Raw genomic sequence first — 24,293 nt, forward strand, 5'->3', positions numbered from 1 at the left:
GGAAAAGCCCAAGGACCGTAAACTTTTACAACTGAGGCTGCAAAGCTGAAATGAACAGTAGCAGATGGGGCAGATTTACAACAGTACACCCCTCCCCACGGCACGTGAGCTATCCCCTCCCTCCTTACGGGGTAAAAAGGGACATGATCTTGAGCTATCCTCTCTGAATACAAAGAAGTGCTTTCTTCCCCCTTCTCTTCTACCTTCTCCACTCCTTCATCAGGCAAAGGGAGCATTATATCTTGGCATGGCAGTTTAGGTAAACAAGGGAAGGACTGATTTCCTGTTGGATCCAGCAAACCTCTCCCAAACAGTAAAAACATTATACTCGCACATGCAGCTAATGGTCTGTGAAAGAATGTGCAGCTCGTGGGGGAGCGTGTGGCGGCTGATGACTAGACTCAGGCAGGGAGGTACCCACCGCTTCTTCCTGCATCCAGTTGCCGAGAGGGCCAGAAGAAGCGGGCCAGGCAGCCAGCCACTGGCTCCGGTCTCAGTCTTGCTGGCCACATCACACACTTGATAGGTGCAGCCCGTTCTAATTCTTGGAAAAAGCTATACAAGGGTTGTGCTGTTACACCACCGAGTTGAAAGGGAAGGACGTGGGAAGACTGGTGGCTGGCATGGCTTGTAACTAGATGAGGAATGTTAACAGAATACCAACCACCAAATTCCAGACAGAACCAAAAATGTCAGAAGACTTTCACCCCGGCATTCTGTAGTCTGAGAAGCTGAAGTGCCAGGAACCTCGGCTTACTAATTAGAAGCCTAATTTATTTCTATTCCACCAAGACCTTCACTCTATGGGGAGCATGTTAGGACTCAAAGGGGATGTACATTTCTACTACAGATACCAGGTGACACTGGGATTTAGTCATTTAACATGTATGAAGCAACAAAAACACCTAGCAGAGTACATTCATAGTCTTCTGAAATATGTAACAAAGGAGCCAGGGGCAGCTACAGGGTGCTTTCCAGTTGGCTCAGCTTGTGAAGGCATATGGATGGGGTTCCCATCTGCACAAGCTCAGTGTAGTCCACGCTGGGCCGTGGCAGGTCCTCTTACCTCCACCCGTACACATCAATGGAAAATATACCTAAAAAGCACACTCTCAGGGCGCCTGGGTGGCTTGTCCAACTTCGACTCAGGTCACGATCTCACAGTTTGTGAGTTCGAGCCCCACATCAGGCTCTCTGCTGTCAGCACAGAGCCCACTTTGGATCCTTCCTTCCTTGGAAGGAAGTTCTGTCCCCCTATCTCTCTGCCCCTCCCTCCCTTGCGCATGCTCGCTCTCTGTCTCTCTCTCAAGAAAAGAACAGCACGTTCTCTACTAATGGTGGAAGCAGCAACACTTCACAGCTTTAGGTACCGGCTAAATACAAATCCCTTCTCTGGGTCTAACTATAAGGATAAGTCTGAAAGTCAGAGGTGGCTGATCGCAAGCTGGAAAAAAGCATACGCTACTAGCCACTGAGTAGACAGCATTAGAATGACAACAGTACCTTAAAAGCTAGGAGTAATTAAGAAAACTGGGTAATAAACATGCAGCTCTACGTTACCAACGCCCTTAAAAGCCAAAATGCTATTAGAAAAGGGAAGACAAGTAATAGGGACAATCATCTTTTTTACTGCCCAAGGTCACTCTTAGCCTTGAAGAATCAAAACAGAGCAAAGGTGTACCTCAGAAGTGTACCATTCAGTATGAAGCCTGGCTACGATTCCCTGCCTTTCCTTTCCAGTGTAGCCATGCTGTTCGAACAGACCTGTCTATCTTAAAGAAGTCTGTTGTGTGAAGACAGAGAGCACAAGCCCTGTGGCTACAAGTCAGAGAAGTGCACTGGACCAGATACTAGGACACAGGATCAAGAGAAGGTTTTATTTAATCCCCTAAACTTGAAAGGGAGGCCCTGAATAGGAACAAGGGACACTTTCAGAACTGACCAAGAATGAGAAAAACAATGCTGAGGAGCTGCAAGAAGCCTCCAAGACCAGAATAGCAGAAGGGATAGTTGGGTCAGGGCTAAGACCCAAGGCCAGTGTCATCTGAGGAACATTTGAACAGAGCCCCCACTCTACCATGTTCTAGGCAGTGCTAATAATCCATCACTGTCATGGGCACCACATACAAATATGAGGCTGCCGCCCTCAATGAAAGCACGATGGGACACTATGTCTTGCTAGCTCAACCTATTAAAGTCTAGCACTCCCAGTTCTTCAGTGCAGAACTTCCTTCCAAAAACAATGAGCGCAGGAATGAGATGGATAAAGCCTGAATTGGCGGCTCAGACTCGTCAGTGTCCTTTAGGAAATTCCTCACTGCCCAGAGGTGTTTGTTTTATTCTGGCAACTCTTCACTGTAATGGATCATCTGGTGTTGCTTGCCAGGTGCCTCTGGCACAGGCTGAGAAGATGATACCAAGAACATGCTGTGTGCCAGAAGCCTTCTGCAGAATGTCAGGTTTGACAGAAATGGGAGAAGGCAAGAGGCTCGGGTGGGCATGTCCAGGGAGGGCAAGAAGGGGAGGGGAGCTACCACATACCCATCCCGAGAGAGGCATTTTTGTAGTATACTCAGGCAGAGAGATAGAGGACCAGCAGTCTACTCAGTGTGGCTCAATAAAGCCAACAGATCCACTGAACCCAGGCACAACTTTATAGGGATGAAGATACGAGGAGAGCTGTTCCCCAGTTTTTTTGTGGGAATGACGAAAGTGACAAATAGCAGTGACGTAGGTCATAGACTGAGCTTTAATGTCTCCCTCTCACAACACGGTAGTACTTTCAGCAGGGACTAGCACACGGCTCCCAAGGCTGGCTTTCTAGAGGGCTGAAGCAGGCATGCCCTTGGCTGCTGTGCAGCTGGAGCAGCCCCAGGCGCCCGGCTCAGTACAAACTCTGGAGCTCAAACGCCTACATCTGCTGCAGCTCACCAGCTCCAGAGTTCTGGAATTGACAGTGTGGATTCGGTGAGTACCAAGTACTTCAAACACTGTTCCCTCCGCCACCCCTTAGCTCTGCGAGCCCCGAAAGAACACCCTACCTTTTCAGGGCCGGAATGGCCCATCATGGCAGGTTTGAATCCTCTGTTTTGTATCTGCTTCAGACATCTTAGATACGTGAGCCATGGTAACAGTGGGGCTTGCCACGCCCAGAGGACTCTTGGAAGTCATATCCAAATTGCCACAAGTCAGCTTCCTAGCTGATGGCTCCTTTCTATGCCCAACACAGTATGGCAATTCCAAATGACTGCAATTAGAAGCAAAGACAGACAGGAGTCCACCTTCTTTCTAGACCCAGTCAGTGCTCGCCTCAATGGCTTTATCTCGTTCTTTCACGAACACGCACTTCTGCATGTACACAGAACTCTAGAAGGATCCTCCTATCCGAAGACTATGGAAATAATTTCTGAATTCATGGAACTATCCATTTCCTTAAGTGATGTTCAAACTGCAGACTGGTCTCTGCCTTCCCAGACATCTTCCCGTTGCTTGGCTTCCAGTCGCTTTCTCTCTGTAAGTAAGGACAGTATGAAAAGTGGAAGTACGCTCCATATAACCAGTGACTTTCCTTTAATCCAAATTATAAGCAAACTTCAGTCATGAGACAGGAGAATTTCCTGGTCTTCTCTTACCTGACTCCAAGAGTTAATATCTTTAACTTTCCAAGTGCGTTATAAGTGGAAGCAATGTTATTAGTACTATATAATAAAAAGAAAGATCTGAGGCTAACAAAAATAAAAAGTATGTGGAGTAAGTCAGAACCTAGCAGGACCAGACTCCAGTCTTGCTGATAATGTTTTTATTTTCATTCTATTTCTCAACTGTGTTAGTGCTTCAATATAATTGCCTGTTCTTCCCACTTCACTGATCTTTAAAAATATTTCAATAGGGATGAAGAATAGGTTTGAATATTCTTCTTCTGTCTTCTTGCTCAAATGGAAATGGTGGCCACTGGGCTCTAGCTGGATCTCCCTACTACAGTCTTACAGAAAAAAAATTTTCAGAGGCAAATCAAATTTCAGTATTTTTAGAGCATTTTCAAGAGCCTACCTTCTGCAATACACAATTCCAACATGGGAAAACAACCACATATAATGGAGGGAAATAAAGAATTATTTCTAGAAACAAAACAAAACAAAAAAAATCAGAAATCTGGGCAATCCATCTTCAATTTTTAACAGAGAAGCTGGGTTTCCATTTAATACTTTGACTAAGACCTGAGATGATACAGACCACACATGATTTGGTGACCCGAGCACTTCATTAGGTGCCACAATACCAGTTCTAATTTCATGGCTAGTCATTTACCATAAAATATAGATGATAAGCCTAAGTGCTTCCTCTCAAGGGCTATTATTTCAAATAAAGTCTGTAAAAGAGTTTGCAAGTCATGAACCAGGGGAATTACTACAGAAATCAAGGTGAGTTTAGAGTTAACACTTGCTGTTTTGACATACTTTTCCAAATCAGCAGAATCCCTTACAAAATTCCTTTACTGAATATATTTGACTGTACTTTAAGGGCAAAGAACTTGGTCAGGAAGCTGACTGGCATTTGGAAATGTGAGATAGAGAAATTCACTGCTATTTGGGCACCACCTTGTGGCATTATCTGAATATAACAGTAAAGTTATAACAGACCAAAAAAAAAAAAAAAAAGAGGGTCAGCAAATTCCAAACTGAAGGCTAATTAATTCAGTGCCTTGTGACTTGGCTTTAAGACAGGCTTCAATTGGGATTGGGATTCTCCAGGGAGACCGCACTAAGGATAATTGGCTTGTCTAAAGGATTCCAGGGTTTCTTAGGAAAGCACTGTGGTTCTGATTCTCATAAACAGGGTAAAGTTATTAGAAGGGGATCTAAAGGCAAAAGCAATGTTGGATGAAAGCAATCAAAAATTGGTTCTGGATTCCTAGAAAACTGAAGAAACCAGAAAAGTGAACTACCAGAACTCAAACTTTTCAATAAGCTCAGAAATTTAAATCAGAGTGGCTATCTGGGAAGTTTAACAAAAGAAATCCAGGTGTAGTAGAAAAATAAACCACTCACCACAATTCGCAACTCTAAACTCAAAGCACTTCGGAAAAGTTGGTTTTTTTTAAACTTGTTTTTTTTTTAAAGTTTAGGGCCAAAATTCATTTGGTAGTAAATATAACCTGAAAAGATAAAAGGCTGCTTATGGTCTTACATATGCCATTTAATGGAACAATCATACACTTGGTGGCAGAAATACTGTCAGTGTGTCTGATTTTGGTGTTATGAAATATATATTAAGATAACGATATTATCTTTCTAAAATTGAATACAGTTCAGAATACTGAAACATTTCCCACCCTAATGTTTTATAATAAAAGATTATGGATCTCTATTGCCAAATACATGTAAAATAATATATGAGGAAACTCTGGTGGTTAACCAGTGAAGGCTGGGAGACAGACTGAGAAGCACAAAGAAATAGTAACAATGTGAGGCATACATTTAGTAATTCAGAATCTGAATAGAGAAATACTTTTTAAAGAGGAAATGGAAGCTTGGAGGGGTTAGTTAAGTGACTTGGCTAAGGTTACATAATCAGTGAAAAACTAAAGCTGGAACTCAGGCCTTTAATTCTTAAACCAGCATACTTTCTACTGTCCTGACATATGAAAATATCTACAAAGAAAAGGGGAAAATGAAAAACAAAAAAGAGAAAGGAGGGGTGCCTGGGTGGCTCTGTTGGTTAAGCATCCAACTCTAGATTTCAGCTCAGATCATGATTTCATGGTCGTGAGATGGAGCCCCACGTCGTTTCACACTGGGTGTGGAGCTTGCTTGAGATTCTCTCTCTCCCCGCCTCTCTCCGCCCCTCCCGTGCTTGCTCTCAAAAAAAAAAAAAAAAAAAAAAAAAAGAAAGCGAGCGAGCGAGAGAGAGAGAGAGAGAGAGAGAGAGAGAGGAGAGAGAGAGAGAGAGAGGAAGAACGGAAAGCAGATAATATCTGATAGACTGCCTGCAAGGACCTCCTGTATTAACTTGACAGACTGCATGAGAAGAGCTCCTATTAACTTTACTTTTAACAATCAGAAAACAGTAAACTAAGAGAAAGCCCAACAGCAGCCATAAGGGCAAGGAACTAAAGGCAGAATAGAAGAATTTGTATGACATGATTAACTTAAAGTGTGCATGTAAGCTGTCCCTAAAGACTTTCATTTCCCAGTATAATAAATAAATTGCATAAATGATTTTATTAAACTAGTTGACTGAATCACCACTTACCACTCAGGGAATGGAAAGGGATAAAGATTAAAAAAGAGCCAATACAGTGTCATCTCAAAAGAAAACAAAGAAAAGGAATGTAAATTAAAACGTTCAAAATCTACTTCTACGCCTAAGAAAATAATGGAGAAAAATCATCACAAAACTCCCTATAGAGGAATAATCAACACGCAGACTTGAAGCACAAGTCTGGTCAAACTAATCTAATTGCCTTCTTTTATGGATTGACAGACCTGATAGATTAAGGTGAAATAATATAAGTAACCTCTTAATTTTAGCAAGGTTTTAGATTTTAGGCTTACCAACTATTTATATAATCATTAATATACCAGGAAAGACAGTCTGGGCCACATAAGTGTTTAAGGGGAGCATTTAACTCTGGAGAGTAGAATGTTCATCAATGTATTAAGTGTCAACACAAAGAACTATGTGTTCTTTATTTAGCAATAGTTGGTAAACTGGTCAGTTAATCCTAGGGTTAATTAACATTTTCATCTAATACTGGCCTGTGATATAAGAATATTAAACAGCAAGTGACAGCAAAAATACGGGTAAATACTGCATCTCAGAGAAAAAGATCACATTAAGATGAAAAGAGAAATGTGGTTGGAAATGAAGGGAATTTCACATTAGGAAAGAAAAGACACCAAGAAAATGCCACACGACCTAGATTATGAGTCAGCAATGCAGCAGAGCCATTGAAGGCAGAATAATGGAGTGCCTAAAAAGAATTTCAAAAGGTAGCAGTTGTAATTAAATTTTTTTATTACAGTTGACTAAGTATTCTATAGGGATGATTTTACTTTTAAGTTCTCAGTGACTTTAATTAAGCAAACTAGGGGATCAAATGATTGTTTACTTACTCTGCCTTTCAGGCCTGTGACCCAAAAGATGCCTTTTAGAACCAGTCAATTAAGCACCTACCCCCAAGAGTAAATGGAAATAAGAAATAGAATTATAGCAAGCTTTGAAAATGAGAGAGTAGCTTATTCTGAGATGTAATGATATCTTCTATCTCCAATTTTAGGTGGGAATCAAGTGTTTTGATAAGTGAAACATGGGGAAATTTTACATATACTCCTGAATCTGGTCTTTAAAATGTAGTTTTATTATTTCATGTGAATCACTGGTTTAAAACATGATTAAGTCAAATACAAAGGATGGAGGATGATCTATGCTTTGATTTCCCACTCTTAGTGCAGCTCTGATCTGTTATGCACTCTGTCAGACTGACAAACCTCTTCTCCATGTTCTAAGACTATGAACTTTTAAAAAGCTCTTATCCTCCAGATATACACATGATTTGCTTAAAATGATTTGGGTACTTCTTTTTTCTTGATTTCTTCCCAGAGTAGCTTTGTTTTCTGAATCTAATTTTTCATTAAGGACTAAGACACAGACTTCTCATTAGAAGGGTAAGAAGACCAAAGTAGGGTGAGGAAACTTAGCAGGAAGTATTTAAACCTCAAAATCGCAAATCCCAAATTCATTAATTACAAGGTTTTCATAGGAAGTGTTCAACTCTGGGCTTTATAAAGAAAAACATAAAGGATTTGAAAGAGTTCAGAGTAGAATCATGAATGAAATAAGATTTATGAAGAAAAAGTGACCAATGTCACTCATGTTTTCAGTCAATGCACATTGAGTATTGTTTTATGAACCAGACACTATGCCAGACAGGAGAACTCTTCAAGTGGGTGGGCAGAGGAATCCTAGCTATTCTATAGTACTGCTTATGAGAACTATATCAGGATGGTACACAGATTTCAATTTCCATGCTAAATTCTGATCAATTGGCAATGGGCAAGTCAAAAGTCACAAAAAAGAGTGCCGTAACTGATTAGCACTGTTTGTCATGGATAATGGATGGGGAGCAACAGTACAAATTACATAGGTGTCATTACTGTCTCATTATAATGAATATTAATTTTCTAAGAGTCACATAAATAATAGTATCCTGAACTTGTAAAGCACCTTTCTAAACATTTTTACACGTTACCTTAGGTTATGCTCAAAAAATTCTCCAGGGTAAATTAGGTATTAGTTTTGCTTTGTTGGAAACTGGCGCACAGAAAGGTGTAAGAGACATGCCCATGGCAACACAGCTAATGTTAATGGCAAAAACCCTATTACAGCCCAAATTCCCTTATTCCTAAATAATCTGCCTTTGATCTTTAAAAATTAGAACAGAATGGTGTCCACATATATTCCCTATTTCTAACAAGGAAAAGAGAAGAGGAAACTGGCTTAAACTGTTGTACAGATATAAGTTAGACCTAAGGAAGAATTTTTTGACAGTGAAAGCTGCTAACTATTGGAACAAATAACTAAGAAACGAGTGCTGATGAAAATGTGGAGAAACAGGAATCCTCGGGCACTGCTGGTGGGAATGCAAGCTGGTGCAGTCACTAAGCAAAACAGTGTGGAGGTTTCTCAAAACATAAAAAACAGAACTACCATATGACCCAGTAATCGCATAACTGGGTATTTATCCAAAGAATACAAAAATACTAATTTGAAAGGACACATGTGCCCCTATGTTTATCGTAGCATTATTTACAATAGCCAAATTATGGAAGCAGCCCAAATGCCCACTGATAGATGAACAGATAAAGAAGAGGTGATACATACACACACACACACACACACACACACACACACACACACTGGAGTATTATACAGACATTAAAAAAGAATGAAATCTTGCCATTTGCAACAACATGGATAGAGCTAGGGAGTGTAATGCTAAGCAATATGATTATGAAATGTTAAGCATAAAAAAATATGATTTTTCACTCATGTGGAATTTAAGAAACAAATGAACAAAGGAAAAAACCAAGACAAACCAAAAAACTCCTAACTATAGAGAACTATAGAGAACAAACTGATGGTTACCGGAGGGGAGGTGGGTGGGAGGGATGTGAAATAGGTGATGCAGGTTAAGAGTACATATATCTTGATGAGCACTGAGTAATGTATAGAATTGCTGAATGACTATATTGTACACCTGAAACTAATTTAACACTGTATATTAACTATACAACTGCTGAAAAAATTATTTTCTTCTTTACTCAAGGTAGATATCCTCACTAGACTAAGTCTTAAGTAGAGGAACAAAATTTTGCCGTCTCTCTAATTCTCCCAAGTAGGAGCATAATGCATAATTTATACAGGGCAGGTGCTTAGTGAATGTCAAATGTTGTTTTTGGAGTGTTACAGAAAATTTAAAATAAAAAAAGTAATGACAAAAAATGTGCACTGAAATCTGTGCTAGACTCATAATATTACTACTATTACTAAAAACAGCAGCAGCTAACATATATCACATACTTATTACAGACCTATAGAAACAGGACAGAGTGCATTTCTATAGGTTCTGAAGATTACTAAGCATCTTCTGTAGATTATCTCACTTCATGTCCATTTTATGGATGAGGAAACAGAGGCCTCCAGAGAATAAGTAATCTGCTCAAGGTCACACAGCCAGTAAATTGTAGAGCTTATGGGTAGACGTAGGCAGTCTGATTCCAGAATCTATTATGTTATCCACCAAGCTGTACTGATCCCTCCCCCCTCCAGTGGAAAAAGGTCTGGAGCAAAAATATCTGTTCTGTTGAATACCTAAACAGTACTTTTCATTTCCAGAGAGAAAAAATCTTTAAGTGAGAAGTCTTGGGCTCCATGCAGGCAGGTACAAGAATATCTGCTTAATGCATAAAGAAGTCAGAAAGAGATATATCAGGAATTTTCCATATGCGTTTTCTCAGATATGAAGAATGGGAGAGCTCTGAAGCATAATAAAGGAAGAATCTTCTATAATCTGTACAGCCTCAGAACCAATGGATGAGAGGAACTTATCACAGTGAGTCTCTATTCACAAATAAAGGCCTTCTTTAAAAAAGTTAAGTAACAGGGTACTCAGCCAATAGTCTCATTTTTAACTGCATCACTGAAATGTCCTCTGTATAAGGGGACATTTAAAACAAACACTTCAAATGAAGCTACATGCTAATGTGCTTACAGAAAAACAGAGGGGAATACTCAAGATGACATCTGTGCAAGACTACTGCTGCAGTACCTGTGGAAATACAGGTAATATTACATGCGTAGGGTAGGGAAACATAATACACTGCAAAAAGAGCCACATCTTCCCTTATAGATACCACAGTTATTACCCTCTTGTGATTTTCTGAGATAATTGTGGTTATCACAGAGAAAACACTTTCCTCAGAGATAACCATTAATAAAGGGTTAAGGACATTGCACATTCTGCTTTACTCTAGTTCTGTTATTGCCGTGTATAAAAACTATCTATAGTCCGTAAAAGGCCCTTGAGTGAACATGCATTGGAAAAATCAAAACTGCCTCATTATAATCATTAAGGTTTCAAAAAATTAGTTGGGTTCAACTCTGAAACTCTAGCACCTGCCATGACACACTCTGTCACTGGTTATCTGGCCAGTGCAGCTGAGAGTCCGCAAGCCGCCTGCTATCACCAAAGCAGAGTGGACAGGAAGTATTAATGGCCTTGTTAGACCGGCAATAAACAAGGAGTTTGAAACTTCAATTCGTTTAATGGAAAAATGAAGTTACTTTTTGGTAAGTGGAATTTTCAGAATAAATTGCCTTCACAGATCCCACAGATCATGGGCTAAGGCAATGAGACTGTTTAAAGCCTGGAAGGTTGATAAAAAGTACTTAAGTGTAAAGCCAGAATCCCAGGCCTTTACATTTAAGTCAACAGCCTGTAAGGAGGGAAGAGAGAGATTTTAACCTCAACTCCAAACTACAGGGAAAGAAAAACCCTGCTGTGGATCAGTGGAAATATTTTCTAAGAACTCGTAGGTACTGCAAAATAATCAGAAGATAGGTTAATCCATATGTACTCGAAGGAAGCCACTCAGAGCTGCCTTTAAAGGAAAAAATACCTCCTACAGTTATCATCATCCGTGTCAGTCGATGGCTTTTCCTTAATTTGTCTTCTACCTACAATCTAAACCATTAGATAATATCATGGCAATCAAGGTCCCATAAAACCACAGCAAATGTTTTCTGTCTGAAAGACTACTATGTCTTTACAGGAAAAGTTTGCTCAGAGTTTGGAGCAACAACTAGAGCGAAAGCCATGGATGATGAGCTGAGAAGACCGAACCTATCTCTTAGAAAACCACAGTAGAAACATGGATTAGGATGCCTGGTGTATGGAACAGGAAGAGAAATCCTGAAATGTCTCCACCCTAAATATAAGGCATGAAAACAATTTTAATACACTTGGGAGGCTTCCAGGAAATGGAAATGACAGGGAAAGGGCTCCGTTCCTTTTTTTTTTTTTTTTTTTTTTTTTTAACCACATGTCTTATAGTGAGCTCTAGAGAACTAGAGAAGAACACCATCACTTCAACTCACCTCGGGCCTCCTGCAGTTTCTTGAGCTCTGCTTCCCTTTCTGTTTTGCTCTGTTTACTTCGAACCCCAAGGGCACTGATGACTAACCTTCTGGCTAGGGCTGCTGAAGTCTCAGGACGCTCCTTTGCTGGCTGGAGGAACTCTGAATGGGAGAAACAGAGGGGGCAGGAGGAAGTAAGGAAGAGAAGGCACTCTAGTGCCAAGTGATTTAACTCCATAATTAACATATAAAATAGACTAACAAGGGCTGCATCAGCAGTAATTAATATGGGCCAATAGATGATCATCAGAGGAAACTAAAATGGCAAAGCACAAACAATCCTGGCTTCATTATCTGTATTAATACAACTTCTACAGTGACTCAAACAGCTCAACAGTGAGGTAAACCAGATAAGGATGTCAATAACAACAAAAAAACAGTTGCTGCGTTGCTCGGCCAGATCTCCCACTCTCTCCAAGTGGCTGCTCAAATGCCAGATTTCCAACATAACCTTTTCTATTTTCTCTTTAAGAACATACTACCTTAAACACTAAAAAATAAAAGTGATAGGTCTTTAGAATTCTAGATGAGGAGTAAGTGCTGGAGAAAATAATAATACACTACCAACAAGAAAAGCCCCTGAGATTATAGGCTCACCGGCATAAGCTCTAGCTTTGGCCTTGGCTGCTCTTGTGGCCTGTGACAATGGCCTGATTTTCACCATGGTATGTTTACTACCCAGAGCATCACGAGCTGCAAAGAAGAATACATGTAAGGAAGTAGACGACATGAAGAAGAGTGATACAAAGGAAAATTTAAGGCTAGTTCTCAGAAAGTTATTTCCTAGATGTCTAGATGTTATGCTTTTTTTTTTTTTTTTTTTTTTCCCACGGCAAGCTTTAGAAAATCCATTAACAAGTCAGCAAGTGATTATTTTAGATCAGGGATCATCAGCAAACTATGGTTTTGCGACCAAATCCAGCCAACCACCTATTTTTGTAACATTTTACTGAAACAGAGCCATTCCTATTCATTTGAATACTGTTTAGGGATGCTTTCTTATTACAACAGAATTAAGTAGTGACAGAGACCTTACACCCTAAATATTTACTATGTGGTCCTTTAGAGAGTAAGTCTGCAGATCCCTATTCTAAGTGGTTCGGACAGGATCCAACATCTCTCATTTCTCTGAATGCTTCTGCATCACATCAATCATGAGGCTAATGATGTAATTCAAAAGGCCCCCTCATATATTCAGAAAGTAGGTATTATGTAGTGAGAGTTATAACTTCCAGTGAGAGATTTCTCACTGGAAAGGTTAAAGGGCTATTTCGAATTCATTTGTCTGAGGGAAAAACATCACAAAAATTTTAAGATTCAGTCACACTGGTTTCTTAAATTTCTACTTACAGTCTGCTTATGTACTATCCGAACTGACCATTATACAGCATGTAACCCTGGAAGGAGTTGGCTCTCATTCCAAACACCACTGGATTAAGGTGAAAAGGAAGAGAGGGAGCACATGGGTACCAAAGCACTATGCCTCAAAAACCTGTTTCTGCCATTCACCTATAACCGGCTGAATAAAATGCCAGTTGGCTACAATACAAGGGAAATAAGAACAAGTAGCAGGAGAAAAGGGACAATGAGAAAAGACTACCACAATCCACTGGGCGAGTACCTGTAATTGGACTGGAGAATACTCCTAGGGCGTGTGTATCATCCACCCATTTAATATCAAATCCTTTCTTTCTGCAACAAAAGAACACAATTTTATTTCTTAAAATAAAATTTACTTCTATGAAACAGCTTTCAAATAGAGTCTCATAAAGCATTTCGTGATGAGATAAACACTCAACGAGCACAGGTGGAATGGGGATAATGACACAAAAAACAGCTTGGAGGACAGAAGAAGCCACTGAATTTTAAAAGCAATAATACCATCATAAAGAACTACCTGGGAGTATTTTATGTTCCCAGCCATTTTATAGACATCAACTAATTAATCCTCACATGTCCCTTGGGGAGGTAAAGTATTTATCGCACTATTTACAAGAGATGTTCTTGTGGGCACAGAACAAGAAGAGGTGAAAAGAGAAAGTAGAGGAGGGGTAGAAGAATATTGGAAGAGGAGGGAGGCAGGGAAGGTCACCTGGATTTAATGCAAATGTAGACTCACGGAGAGACAGAGAGGGAGAGGGAAACAGGTCATTCAAAGCAAGAAACAAACAAAAAACCCCAAAGACAAAAAAAAGTAAGTAATAGAGAAAAAAAGACAACTCTAATCAGAGAGGCTGACTAATCTTTCTAGTTGTAAAAGAAAGTACGAAGGGGAAAAAAGGAAAGAATTGTGGCAAAGTCAGAAAAATTCAGGATAGAAGAAATCAAGCTCAGAGAAACATCAGACAGGATTAGACAGAATCAAAAGAAAGACCACGAAATACTAAAAAACGCCTTTATTTTGGAGCAGAGCTATTAGTGAGCATAATGACTATCAAAATGATGACATTATTTTTCTCAGCTAGGAACTTAAAACGGCTCATAGGTTCAACGGTTCTATAGAAAGGGTACAGGGTTAAGGGTCAGATGCATAAGGACTCAGGGTTCTGCCATGTTGAGACCTTGGGCAGATTTAACTTCTCTTGAAGCTAGATCTGCTCATCTGTAGAATGGGCATAGTACCTTCCAGTTATTGTAAAAATGGAAACGAGATCATCTATGACAAGACGAAGAGCACGGTGTTGAGCACTTACGGGCATTTAATAAATGAATGTTGCTCATTATTTTTTATGACTAATAGCAATATTCATCAGGAAGATTATTAATATTGATAAAGATAGTGACTAAAATACAAAGTTGATTCAGGTATTTGACTCTCAAGACGTTATTATAGGCTTTTGTACCAGGACCTTGACTTTATTTTTATAAAGCACTATAAAGAAAGGAAAAAGGGGCGCCTGGGTGGCTCAGTCGGTTGAGCGTCCGACTTCAGCCCAGGTCACGATCTCGCGGTCCGTGGGTTCGAGCCCCGCGTCGGGCTCTGGGTTGATGGCTCGGAGCCTGGAGCCTGCTTCCGATTCTGTGTCTCCCTCTCTCTCTGGCCCTCCCCCGTTCATGCTCTGTCTCTCTCTGTCTCAAAAATAAATAAACGTTAAAAAAAAAAAAATTTAAAAAAAAAAAAAAGAAAGGAAAAAGACAACAGCTAAAATATCTTCCTTCAGACAAGAAAAAAAATTCCTTTGAGGAAAAAAGGAATGAAGGAGGCTTTCAAGGTTAGTTAGAGAATTTCCCGAATGTAAGGGTAAGTTTGACCATGGCATAAAATGACCACAGGGGTTGGAGACTAAAAAAGTTCAATAGCAGAAGAGTCTATATAATAATAGTTTACAAAAAGGTTAGAAAAAGACCTTAGATGGGTTCTGGAGAGCCTTTTAGACTGGAATTTTATAATCCTTTAAAATGCTTCTCCTCTTTTGGGACTGTTTTTAGGTTTGAGAGAAAATGGACTTGCAGGTAAGATTAGGAAGAAATATAGCAAAGGGAAATTAATAATTCATAAGAATTAACTAGCCTTCAGGAAATTCTAGACATCAACAAAACTAATCCTTGGTTTTAAAAATCATCATTACTAATAACAATCTAAGGTAGTTCTAATTTGGGATTTAATCTCACTGACTGCTTTTTAAAATCTATTAGGCACTTTATGTGCAACAGGCCCTGATACAGGGTCTTAATATAATGTTAATGAATTAGACTGAGCAAACCTATAAATTTAGCATACGGTGTATAGGAAGATTAAATGTCCTCCATGATCCAGTCACCCCCTTATTTCTTTTAGTTATAGAACTGATACCCGCCCCCCATTCAAATTTAGGTGAGGTACATGGCTGCTAGCTAGTTCTATCTGTTCTAGAACTTTGTAAAAAAAAAAATAGGGTTCTTGTTTTTGTACACAGAATTTCACTGAATACAATCATGCTCATCTGTATTGTCTGTGGCTGCTTTTGTGCAATGATGGCAGAGTTGCCTAAAATATTTCCTATCTGACCCTTTAAGAAAAAGTGGGGAGCTAAACCTTAACTGATACAGAATCTTAAAAATTCAAGATACATATGAATTGAGTATTTTTTCAGAGAGAGAGAGAGAGAGCATGAGCACGCACGAGTAGGAGAGGGGCAGAGGGAGGAGAGAGAATCTTAAGCAGGCTCCATACCCAGTGCGGTACCGGACATGGGACTCGATCTCACAACCACGAGATTATGACCTGAGCCGAGATCAAGAGTCGGACACTTAATGGACTGAGCCACCCAGGCGCCCACATTTTAAATTAAATTAATTTTAAATTAAATTAAAAATGAACTAAGTCCGTTGTCCGATGCTACAAATTTTAAATTTGCAGCATCGGACAACGGACTTAGTTCATTTTTAATTCTCAGGATTAGAATGTTAAAGTATAATCCTTGTTGGTATTGACTTCTTCAAGATCCTAAAGATCTTTTTCTTAATAACTTTCTTTCTGGATTGTTTCTTTATTCCTGAAACTTATTTTCTTCTTATAAGCTAAAGATACAGAGGTACACTTCTGATTCTTTTACCTTACCCTATATATGTATAAACTATATACATAACTAGAGTTAGTGCAACTGTTTTCAAACCCACTTATATCAGTTTTTATTTATATTTTCACTACATAATTTAATAAAATTTAAACAACGAAATATGAGTGTCAAAAAGAAGAATTGTTGTGTCTATAAAAACTTAACTGAATGCTTTGGAAGACTAGAGAATGGTGAAGTCACTAAAAAAATCCAAGAACAATTACCAATTACGCTTGGGCAAACAGCTATAAAAGACAAACATTTTAACCTATTAGGAATATGCACTCAGATGACTCTAAAGGTACATTAAAGTTCTTGTTCTACTTCAGTTGATATATTATGAGATAACATTTAGGAACTCTTTTATCAATAGACCAATAACTTAAAAGAAATAAAAGGCTTTGGCACCACATCAAAGACTGGCAAGTGTTTATATGTGTTGTTAAAATAAACTAGTTGAGACATATAACAATCATTTTTTACCATTCTCCACTTGACTATTTCTATCTCAGTGGTCAGAATAACCTCAAATCAATAATTTAATTTATAGTGCTGCTGAATTGTTAGGGCCCTTGGTGCTTAGAAGAAGAAAATGCATATCCTTTCAGGAGAAATCCTCTTCTTCTACTGTAGACTCCAATTCCCATAAATAAAATTCCAAGGAAAAGAGTTGGCTCACAGTAAGAAAATTAACTAAGCCTCCAAAAAAGCCAAGGCACTACAAGTGAGAATTTGCAGAAGCAGAACTAAAAAGACATCAGGTAAAGGAATTACCAGACACAGACCACAGGTTTATGTTTAATATACTTGAAGAAATTTTTTTAAATCTTGAAAATATTTTAGAATAAAAGAAACTAAAAAATGACCATGCAGATTTTAAAGAGAAATGGATAATTTTGAAAAAAAGAAAAACATAAAATGAAATTTAAACATTCAATGGACAGAATTAACAGAAAATTAAACACAGCTAAAGAAAAAATTAGTGAACTGGAAATAAGAGCTAAAGAAACTACTTAGAATATAACAGAGACAAACATGGAAAACATAAAGGAGGTAACATGAGGATTAAATGAGAAGGTCGAATATATATTTTCTTGGCATCTTAGAGAAAGTAAAAGAGAGACTGGCACAGAGGCCATTATCTCTATCTGAAGAGATAATGTGGGTGTTCTCCAAAACCAATGAAAAATACTTACTGATTTAAGAAGCTCAAATAATCTCAAGAATTAAAAACAAAAAAAACAAAAGAACATAAAAACCAACCCAACCAAACAAAAAAGCAAAGCCCCATCACACTACAACGCACAATACCAAAGACAAAGAGAAATCCCTAAGAGCATCCAAAGAGAAAAGACAGATTACATTCAGAAGCAACAGTTGTGAACTTTTAGCTGGCTTCTTATTCTCCACAGAGAAAGACGGGAAACAGTAGAATAAATCTACATGTTTCTGAGAGAAAAATGACTGTCAACCTAAAATTCTACACCTAGCAAAAATGTCTGAAAATTGAAGTTGAAACAATGCCATTAAAAAACAACAAAAAATCCAACTGAGTTTGTTAACAGCAATTTGTTACTAAATTAAATACTAAGGAAATATGTTCCGTGCAGGAAGAAAAATATTTAAGATGGAAGATATACGAGATGCAAGACGTATAGATAAAGAACACAGAATGTGGATAAATCTGAATGCTAAATATATAAAATAGTAACATCAAATGGAGTTTAAAAATAAAATTAAGAGAATAGTCACAATAGCATATTAGTTGGGGGTGGCGAAAGGGAGGAAATAGAATTGGGAAATGGAGTTAAAAGCTCTTATCATGTTTGGAAAGAGTGTAAAAATATTAACTTTAGCCACTGATAGGTTAAGCATGCATTTTGTAATTTCTAAAGTAACCACCAAAGAATAGAAACAAAGTATCATTTCCAAACAAAACAGAATGAGAAAAAAATACCTCATCAATCCAAAAGAAGGCAAGAAAGAAGAAAAAAAGATGAAACATGTAAACACAAAAAAAGATGGCAGGCATACATCCAAATATATCAATAGTTATAATAAATATAAATGGACTAAATGCACCATGAAGACGTTCAGAAGTCATCACTGAGGACATTCTTAAATGCTAACATGGGGTCTAGAACGACTTTGGCATTTTTAAAGAACTCAGAAGACTGGCTTGATACAGAAGATTTCTAACCAACTTGATAAAGACAATAAACAAAACTGATGCTAAAGTAAACAACAAGTAATGCAAACTAAAGAGATGATTTTTCAGAAGACATTTTAAGAAAACTTCATCACACCTTCCCAAACATGCCCAACCATTCGCAAGTACTTACTGATAACTGCAGAAAACCCGCAGGAGGTCTTCAGTACGAAATTCTTGGGGGAAGTCATAAATTTCTATGACATGTGGAAATTCACAATCACTGAGGTCAATATCAGAAACTTCATGGTTGTAATAATCAAATCTAGGTTCCTGGATGCTTTCTCTATTCTTCATATTCCCTGATAACTAGGGAAGAAGCAGCATATAAGTAGCTGTTACATCAAGCTAGAACATTATAAAATATACTATCATATATAAATACTCCTCCTTGTCTCCATATTCCAATTCTTTAACCTTTAGCACGGTCTCTGCACTAATGCTGTTCACGAATACAATAATGGCCAGGGGTCTATCATCCAGTTTATATTAACGTGTGGAATATTTTAAAACATGCTGAAATTCCAACAAAGATAGGCAATACATGAAGCTTCACTTGCATCTATCAACCAGAGTGTGAGAAAATGTAGAATGATTAATGTGGTGAGTTACAAATGGTACATCTTGGAAAACAAATTTCAGAAAATAGCTGAAGAGATGAATTAATAACATTTGTTTTATCTGGGCTTATTGATCAGGCTCATCTCATAGTTTCTTTTATGGAAGTGAACAAAACAAAACAGAAATTTAAAAAAATGAAAACATTTTGTTAGTCCACCTTTTGCTGAATGTAGCCTACAAAGGAAATTTGTTAAGACAAATGTTAAGTGGTAGAATTATAGGGTCTCTAGCACGATGGCTACCTACAAGAATTCCCACATAGCAGATTAGCACAAAAATTTAACAGTAATGGAAAATACTTAAAATTCTACTATCCCATAAGAAAACCGAAGGCTATTATCTACTGCACACCAGAGGCAGAAGGGAAGGGGGGAAAATGTAAAGTGGCAGCAAAGCTGTAACAGTCATTTTGTCATTCACCTGTTACAAAACCTAGTTGCTAGTACTGACCACCCAAAGCCTTCAGACCTGAGGGTGTCTTCTCTCTGTTAATCAAAAGTCCAACTAGATCCCTTCAAAGCCTTTCCTTCATTTATACTGCGCCTCACTGCCCATCAAATGAGGAAATGAGAACTTGCAATGCCAAGGACACCTCTCCTTTCCTTGCAGAAATGAAAAAAGACTCAAGAATTTTATTTGGGAGGGAGGAGAGACGGAAGGTGACTTAGGTAAAATCAACAAAAATATGTATTGTTGTGCCTCTAAGTTCCTTTTCTCCATGAAGCTTTAGTTTCACTAAAAAAACAAAACAAAAAACAAAAAAACCAAAAAACTAGGAATAACAACAGCACCTATACCTCACAGATAGATGTGTGGATCAAATGAGATGATTTGTAAGTGCTCAGCACACTAAGCATAATACTTATATGATACCTAAGTATTCAATGAATTCAACCTACTTATGCAAATTTTAACTAAGTGCTGAATCTATTACACGATAAGCACCATGTTACTTCCACTCTGTTTAGGATACAGAAAGCAAGAAGAGAGTATTCCTTCCACCATAACAATGAGAAAAAGATTAAGTAATCTATAAAATCATAACTATTCTTGAATTCACCAGACAGCTGAGTATGCAAGACAACCAAAAATACCCAGAAAGCCACAGAGTAACAAGTTCCTCCAAAGAAAAACAGGACACAGAAACCGTTTTGCCTCTGGCACAGCATGGAAAGAAGTGGGCACCAAGAAATCAGCCGAACTTAAAAATCTTCAAAGCCTAAAGTGGGCTGGTCTATCATTTTAAAATAACTCAGAGCCCCAGACACCAGGAAGGTCTGCAAACATTTCCAAGTCCCTCCTTATGCCAGTGCCACCCTGTCTTGATTACTGTAGTTTTATAATAGGTCTTTGAAATCAGAAAGTTTGAGTGTTCCTATTTTGTCCTTCCTTTTCAAAATCATTTTGGCTGTTCTGGGTCCCTTGGATTTCCATATAAATTTGAAGATCAGCTTGTCAATTTCTGCCAAAAGAAAGAAAAAAAAAAGGACAGCTGGGATTTGTTGAATATGTAGGTCAATTTGAGAAGTACCTCAACAATATTAAGAAAAGATGAATATGGGATACTTTCCATTTATTCAGACCTTCCAACAGTGTTTTGTAGTTTTTGGAATACATGGCTTATATACTTCTTTTGTTAAATTTATTCTTAAATAGTATTTAAATGCAATTAAAAATGGAATTTTCTTAGTTTCATTTTTGGATTTCTGGCATTGACTTTTTGAGTTACTTAGCAAAAAACAAAATCACTGCATGGCTGTGCATTTATAAACTGGGGCTATATAATGCGTTGTGAGAGGTAAATAATGCATGACTACAAAACACCCAGGAATTATAAATTCTAAGAAATGATTACAAAGAGGAAGGAAAAGAGGCAAGATGGTCTAGCAGGAACATCTGATTATGGTCCTTTGCTCCTAACCTAGTCAGCAAAATTGAATTATACACTTATATCCCATTTCTGAGGTAACTATTAACTGTTTTGGCTTCTGGGACTGGTTAAATGCAAAGTGTTAGTAATAGCAAAACATACGATTCTTATTCTGTATTTTGTAATAATAGATCTAAAGCCTACAAGTTATATACTCCTGACTAGTTTTTCCTATCAGACACCACTGTTATCAGGGATTCCTGACTTTGCCAAAGAGAAGGAAGAACTTAATTTCATTTCCCCATGGTACTGACACTGGTGAGATCTACTGGTAACACATATTTTGAGGGGGTATGGTGGTCGGTAGGAGGTCATAATGTTAACAGCACTTTCTTTCTTGAGTATCTCAGCAAAACAGGATAGGGAGACGTGACAGAGTACAAGAGAGAGGAATATGTTTCAACGAAGAAGGAAACGTCTAAGGGAGAACAATATGGAATGAAATGAGGATCAGAGCAAGACTGTGAAGGGAAGTGAGGGGATTAGACAAGGCGATATAGACAGCTTTAAGGAAAGGCTCTAAAATTTCATGCATGAATTATGTAGATACATCCGCAGAAGACCCACACTGTCCAACACAGTAGCTGCCAGCCACACGTAGCCACTGAGTGCTTGAAAACTGTGGCTACTCCAAACTGGATGGGTTTTATGTATAAAATATACATCAAATTTCAAAGACTTAATACAAAAAAGTAAAATATCCCATTAATAATTTCTTATATTGATGACGTGTTGACATGATATCCCTGATTAAAAACATATTATTAATTTCAACTCTTTCTTTTTACTTTTCTGCACGTGACTACTAGAAAATTTTTAATTATAGTAAGGTTCATATTTATAGCTTACGTCATATTTCTATTATAGACAAGTGAAACATTTACTCTAAGAGTCACGTGTACTGAAGCAATACCAACTATACTGTCAATGTGAAGCCTTCATATTGTAAAACCTGCATATATATTTTTTTCTTTTTGATGGCTATGTAAACTTTGATAGAGCAACAATAGAAAGAAGAGGTTTTGAATTTGATGCATTCTGATCTATTAGACCAACGGAGAGTTTGCAAACAGCTCAGAGCAAACAATTTTGAGTTATGAATCACAAACATTTTAGGATTTTTACCAGTGGTCTGTCTTGTTTATTTATAAAGCATAACATAAATCTGAGTTATTCCTTCATATGCATAACCAGCTTTCACAAAACCATTCAGCTAAATTAAAATTATCTTCCTCAAAGTGAGGGTTTTAAGACTCTTATTGCCTAGCAGTCCAGTCTTGAAAACAGGTCTATAAAATAGTACCTGACCGACTATGACTTAGTTGCCCTGGTATCTATCTGTAGAGAAAAAGGGTGAGGAGAGTAGAAGGTCAATTAGGCATGGATCACTGAGCTTTTTATTTTTTGTTGTTTTTTGTTTGATCCTTGGTTCTTCAATATACAAAAAGAAAAACAAAAAGTTCTAAAGTCACAAGCCAACTACTTGTGACAAAAAAATAAAAATATGCTACGTTATTTTGGAATAAATTCATATTTATATCTCTGTCAGATGAGCATGTCAGACAGGCTATTATCATCCTGATTACAAAGAGGGAGGACTGCATCACAGAGAGACTAAAGGATATCCCTAAGATTACAAATCAAATTACTGACAGAGTTTGAGTCATAACTCACGTCTCCTGACTGGTAGTATAGTATTCCTTCCATAACATGGTGAAAAGGTCTTACAGTGAACACAATCAGAAACAGTGCTGTATTCGTGTTCAGGACAATGAATTCTGTCTGATTAAGCATTTGTGGATATAAGCTATTCTAAGAAGAAGGAAGGGAAGGGTGAAAGGGAAAAGGAAGGAGTGAGGAAGGGAGGATCAATGACAAAGCTGAAAATTCAGGGTTGATTTTTCTTTTCTTTCTCTTTAAAAAGTAGATTTATTTATTTTGAGAGACAGGGACAGCACAAGTGGGGGAGGGTCAGAGAGAGAGGAGAAAGAGAATCCCAAGCAGGCTCCACACTCCCAGCACAGAGACTGACATGGGGCTTGAACCCAGGAAACTGAGATCGTGACCTGAGCTGAAACCCAGGTGCCCCCAGGGTTGATTTTTCTAGTGGTATATTCTAGATAGCATACAGAGCATAGATTAAACTTTCCAAAACACTACTTTCATCATGCCATTCCTTTGATCAAAACTCTTCAGTGACTGTACTTAAAGCTCCCATAATTTGGCCCCAACCTACCTGTGGTAGGCTGGATAATGTCCTCTCAAGGACATCCGTGTCCTAATTCCCTTAACTTGTGATTATGATACATGCCAAAGGAGAATTAAGGCAGCAGAGAGAATTAAGGTTGTTAATCAGATGACTTTAAATTAGGGAGATTATCTTGGATTATCTGGGTGGACCGCGTTATAATCACAGGGGTCCTTAAAAGCAGGAAGAGCCCAGAGAAGAGACAGTGAGTCAGAGAGATGAGATATTAGAAAGACTCAACTGACCTTTGCTGGCTTTAAATGTGGGCCAAAGAATGTGGGCAGCCTCCAGAAGTTAAAAAAGGCAAGAGAACAGGTACTCCCCTATGGCCTCTGGAAAGGAATACAACCCTGCCAACACCTTAATTAATTAGCCCAGGGAGACCCACTTTGGACTTCCAACGTCCAGAACTGTAAGATAATAGATTTGTGTTGTTTTAAGATACTAGTTTGTGCTGGGGCACCTGAGTGGCTCAGTCGGTTAAGCGACCAACTCTTGATTTTGGCTCAGGTCATGATCTCAAGGTTTGGAATTTAGTTTGTGAGTTCGAGCCCAGTGAGGAGGAGCCTTATAAGATCCTCTGTCTCCCTCTCTCTGCCCCTCCTGTGCGCACACATGCACGTGCACACTCTCTCAAAAATACATAAATGTTAAAAAAAAGACACTAGTTTGTGGTAATTTATTACAGCAATAGTAAACTAATACACAATATGCTACATTCCAACCAAAGAGTAATACTCACTATGCCTAAACAGATCTTACTTCCTCCTGTCTATTGCTTTGGTCATATTATTTTGCAAGTGCTGGCTGACATCTGTTGGTCTGCATGTCTCAAAATATGACACCATTCTCCAAGGACATACTCAAATACCACCTCTTCTATGATTCCTCCCTTACACATCCGAAAGCATGTATAATCTGCCCCTTCCTCTACATTTCTACAGCATTTATCTCCGCTGCACTACTTCTGTAATACTTGTTACATGACACTTTATGTTACAGCTGGACCTGCCTCTTCCTCCAAACTTACCCTGACCACCTAACTGCCCC

At 38.3% G+C, this 24,293-nt stretch overlaps 1 protein-coding gene across 10 annotated transcripts in view; it reads right to left on the reverse strand.

Annotated features, from left to right (window-relative positions):
• Nucleotides 1-2,730: 2,730 nt before the first annotated feature.
• R3HCC1L (R3H domain and coiled-coil containing 1 like) overlaps nt 2,731-24,293 on the reverse strand; it is a 93,823-nt gene continuing 72,260 nt past the window's right edge. For all 10 annotated transcript variants that reach the window (XM_078434701.2, XM_078434699.2, XM_078434702.2 and 7 more), the window contains 5 exons: nt 18,578-18,753; nt 13,319-13,389; nt 12,295-12,390; nt 11,659-11,799; nt 2,731-3,511 (listed from right to left, as the gene is read on the reverse strand). In XM_078434701.2, the coding sequence (XP_078290827.2) occupies nt 3,444-3,511; nt 11,659-11,799; nt 12,295-12,390; nt 13,319-13,389; nt 18,578-18,753 (552 nt within the window). In that variant the 3' untranslated portion in view covers nt 2,731-3,443. The remainder of the gene's footprint in view (nt 3,512-11,658; nt 11,800-12,294; nt 12,391-13,318; nt 13,390-18,577; nt 18,754-24,293) is intronic.

Source organism: Panthera onca, chromosome D2 (genome assembly GCF_046562875.1).
Source record: "Panthera onca isolate mPanOnc1 chromosome D2, mPanOnc1 haplotype 2, whole genome shotgun sequence".
Lineage (NCBI taxonomy): Eukaryota > Metazoa > Chordata > Mammalia > Carnivora > Felidae > Panthera > Panthera onca.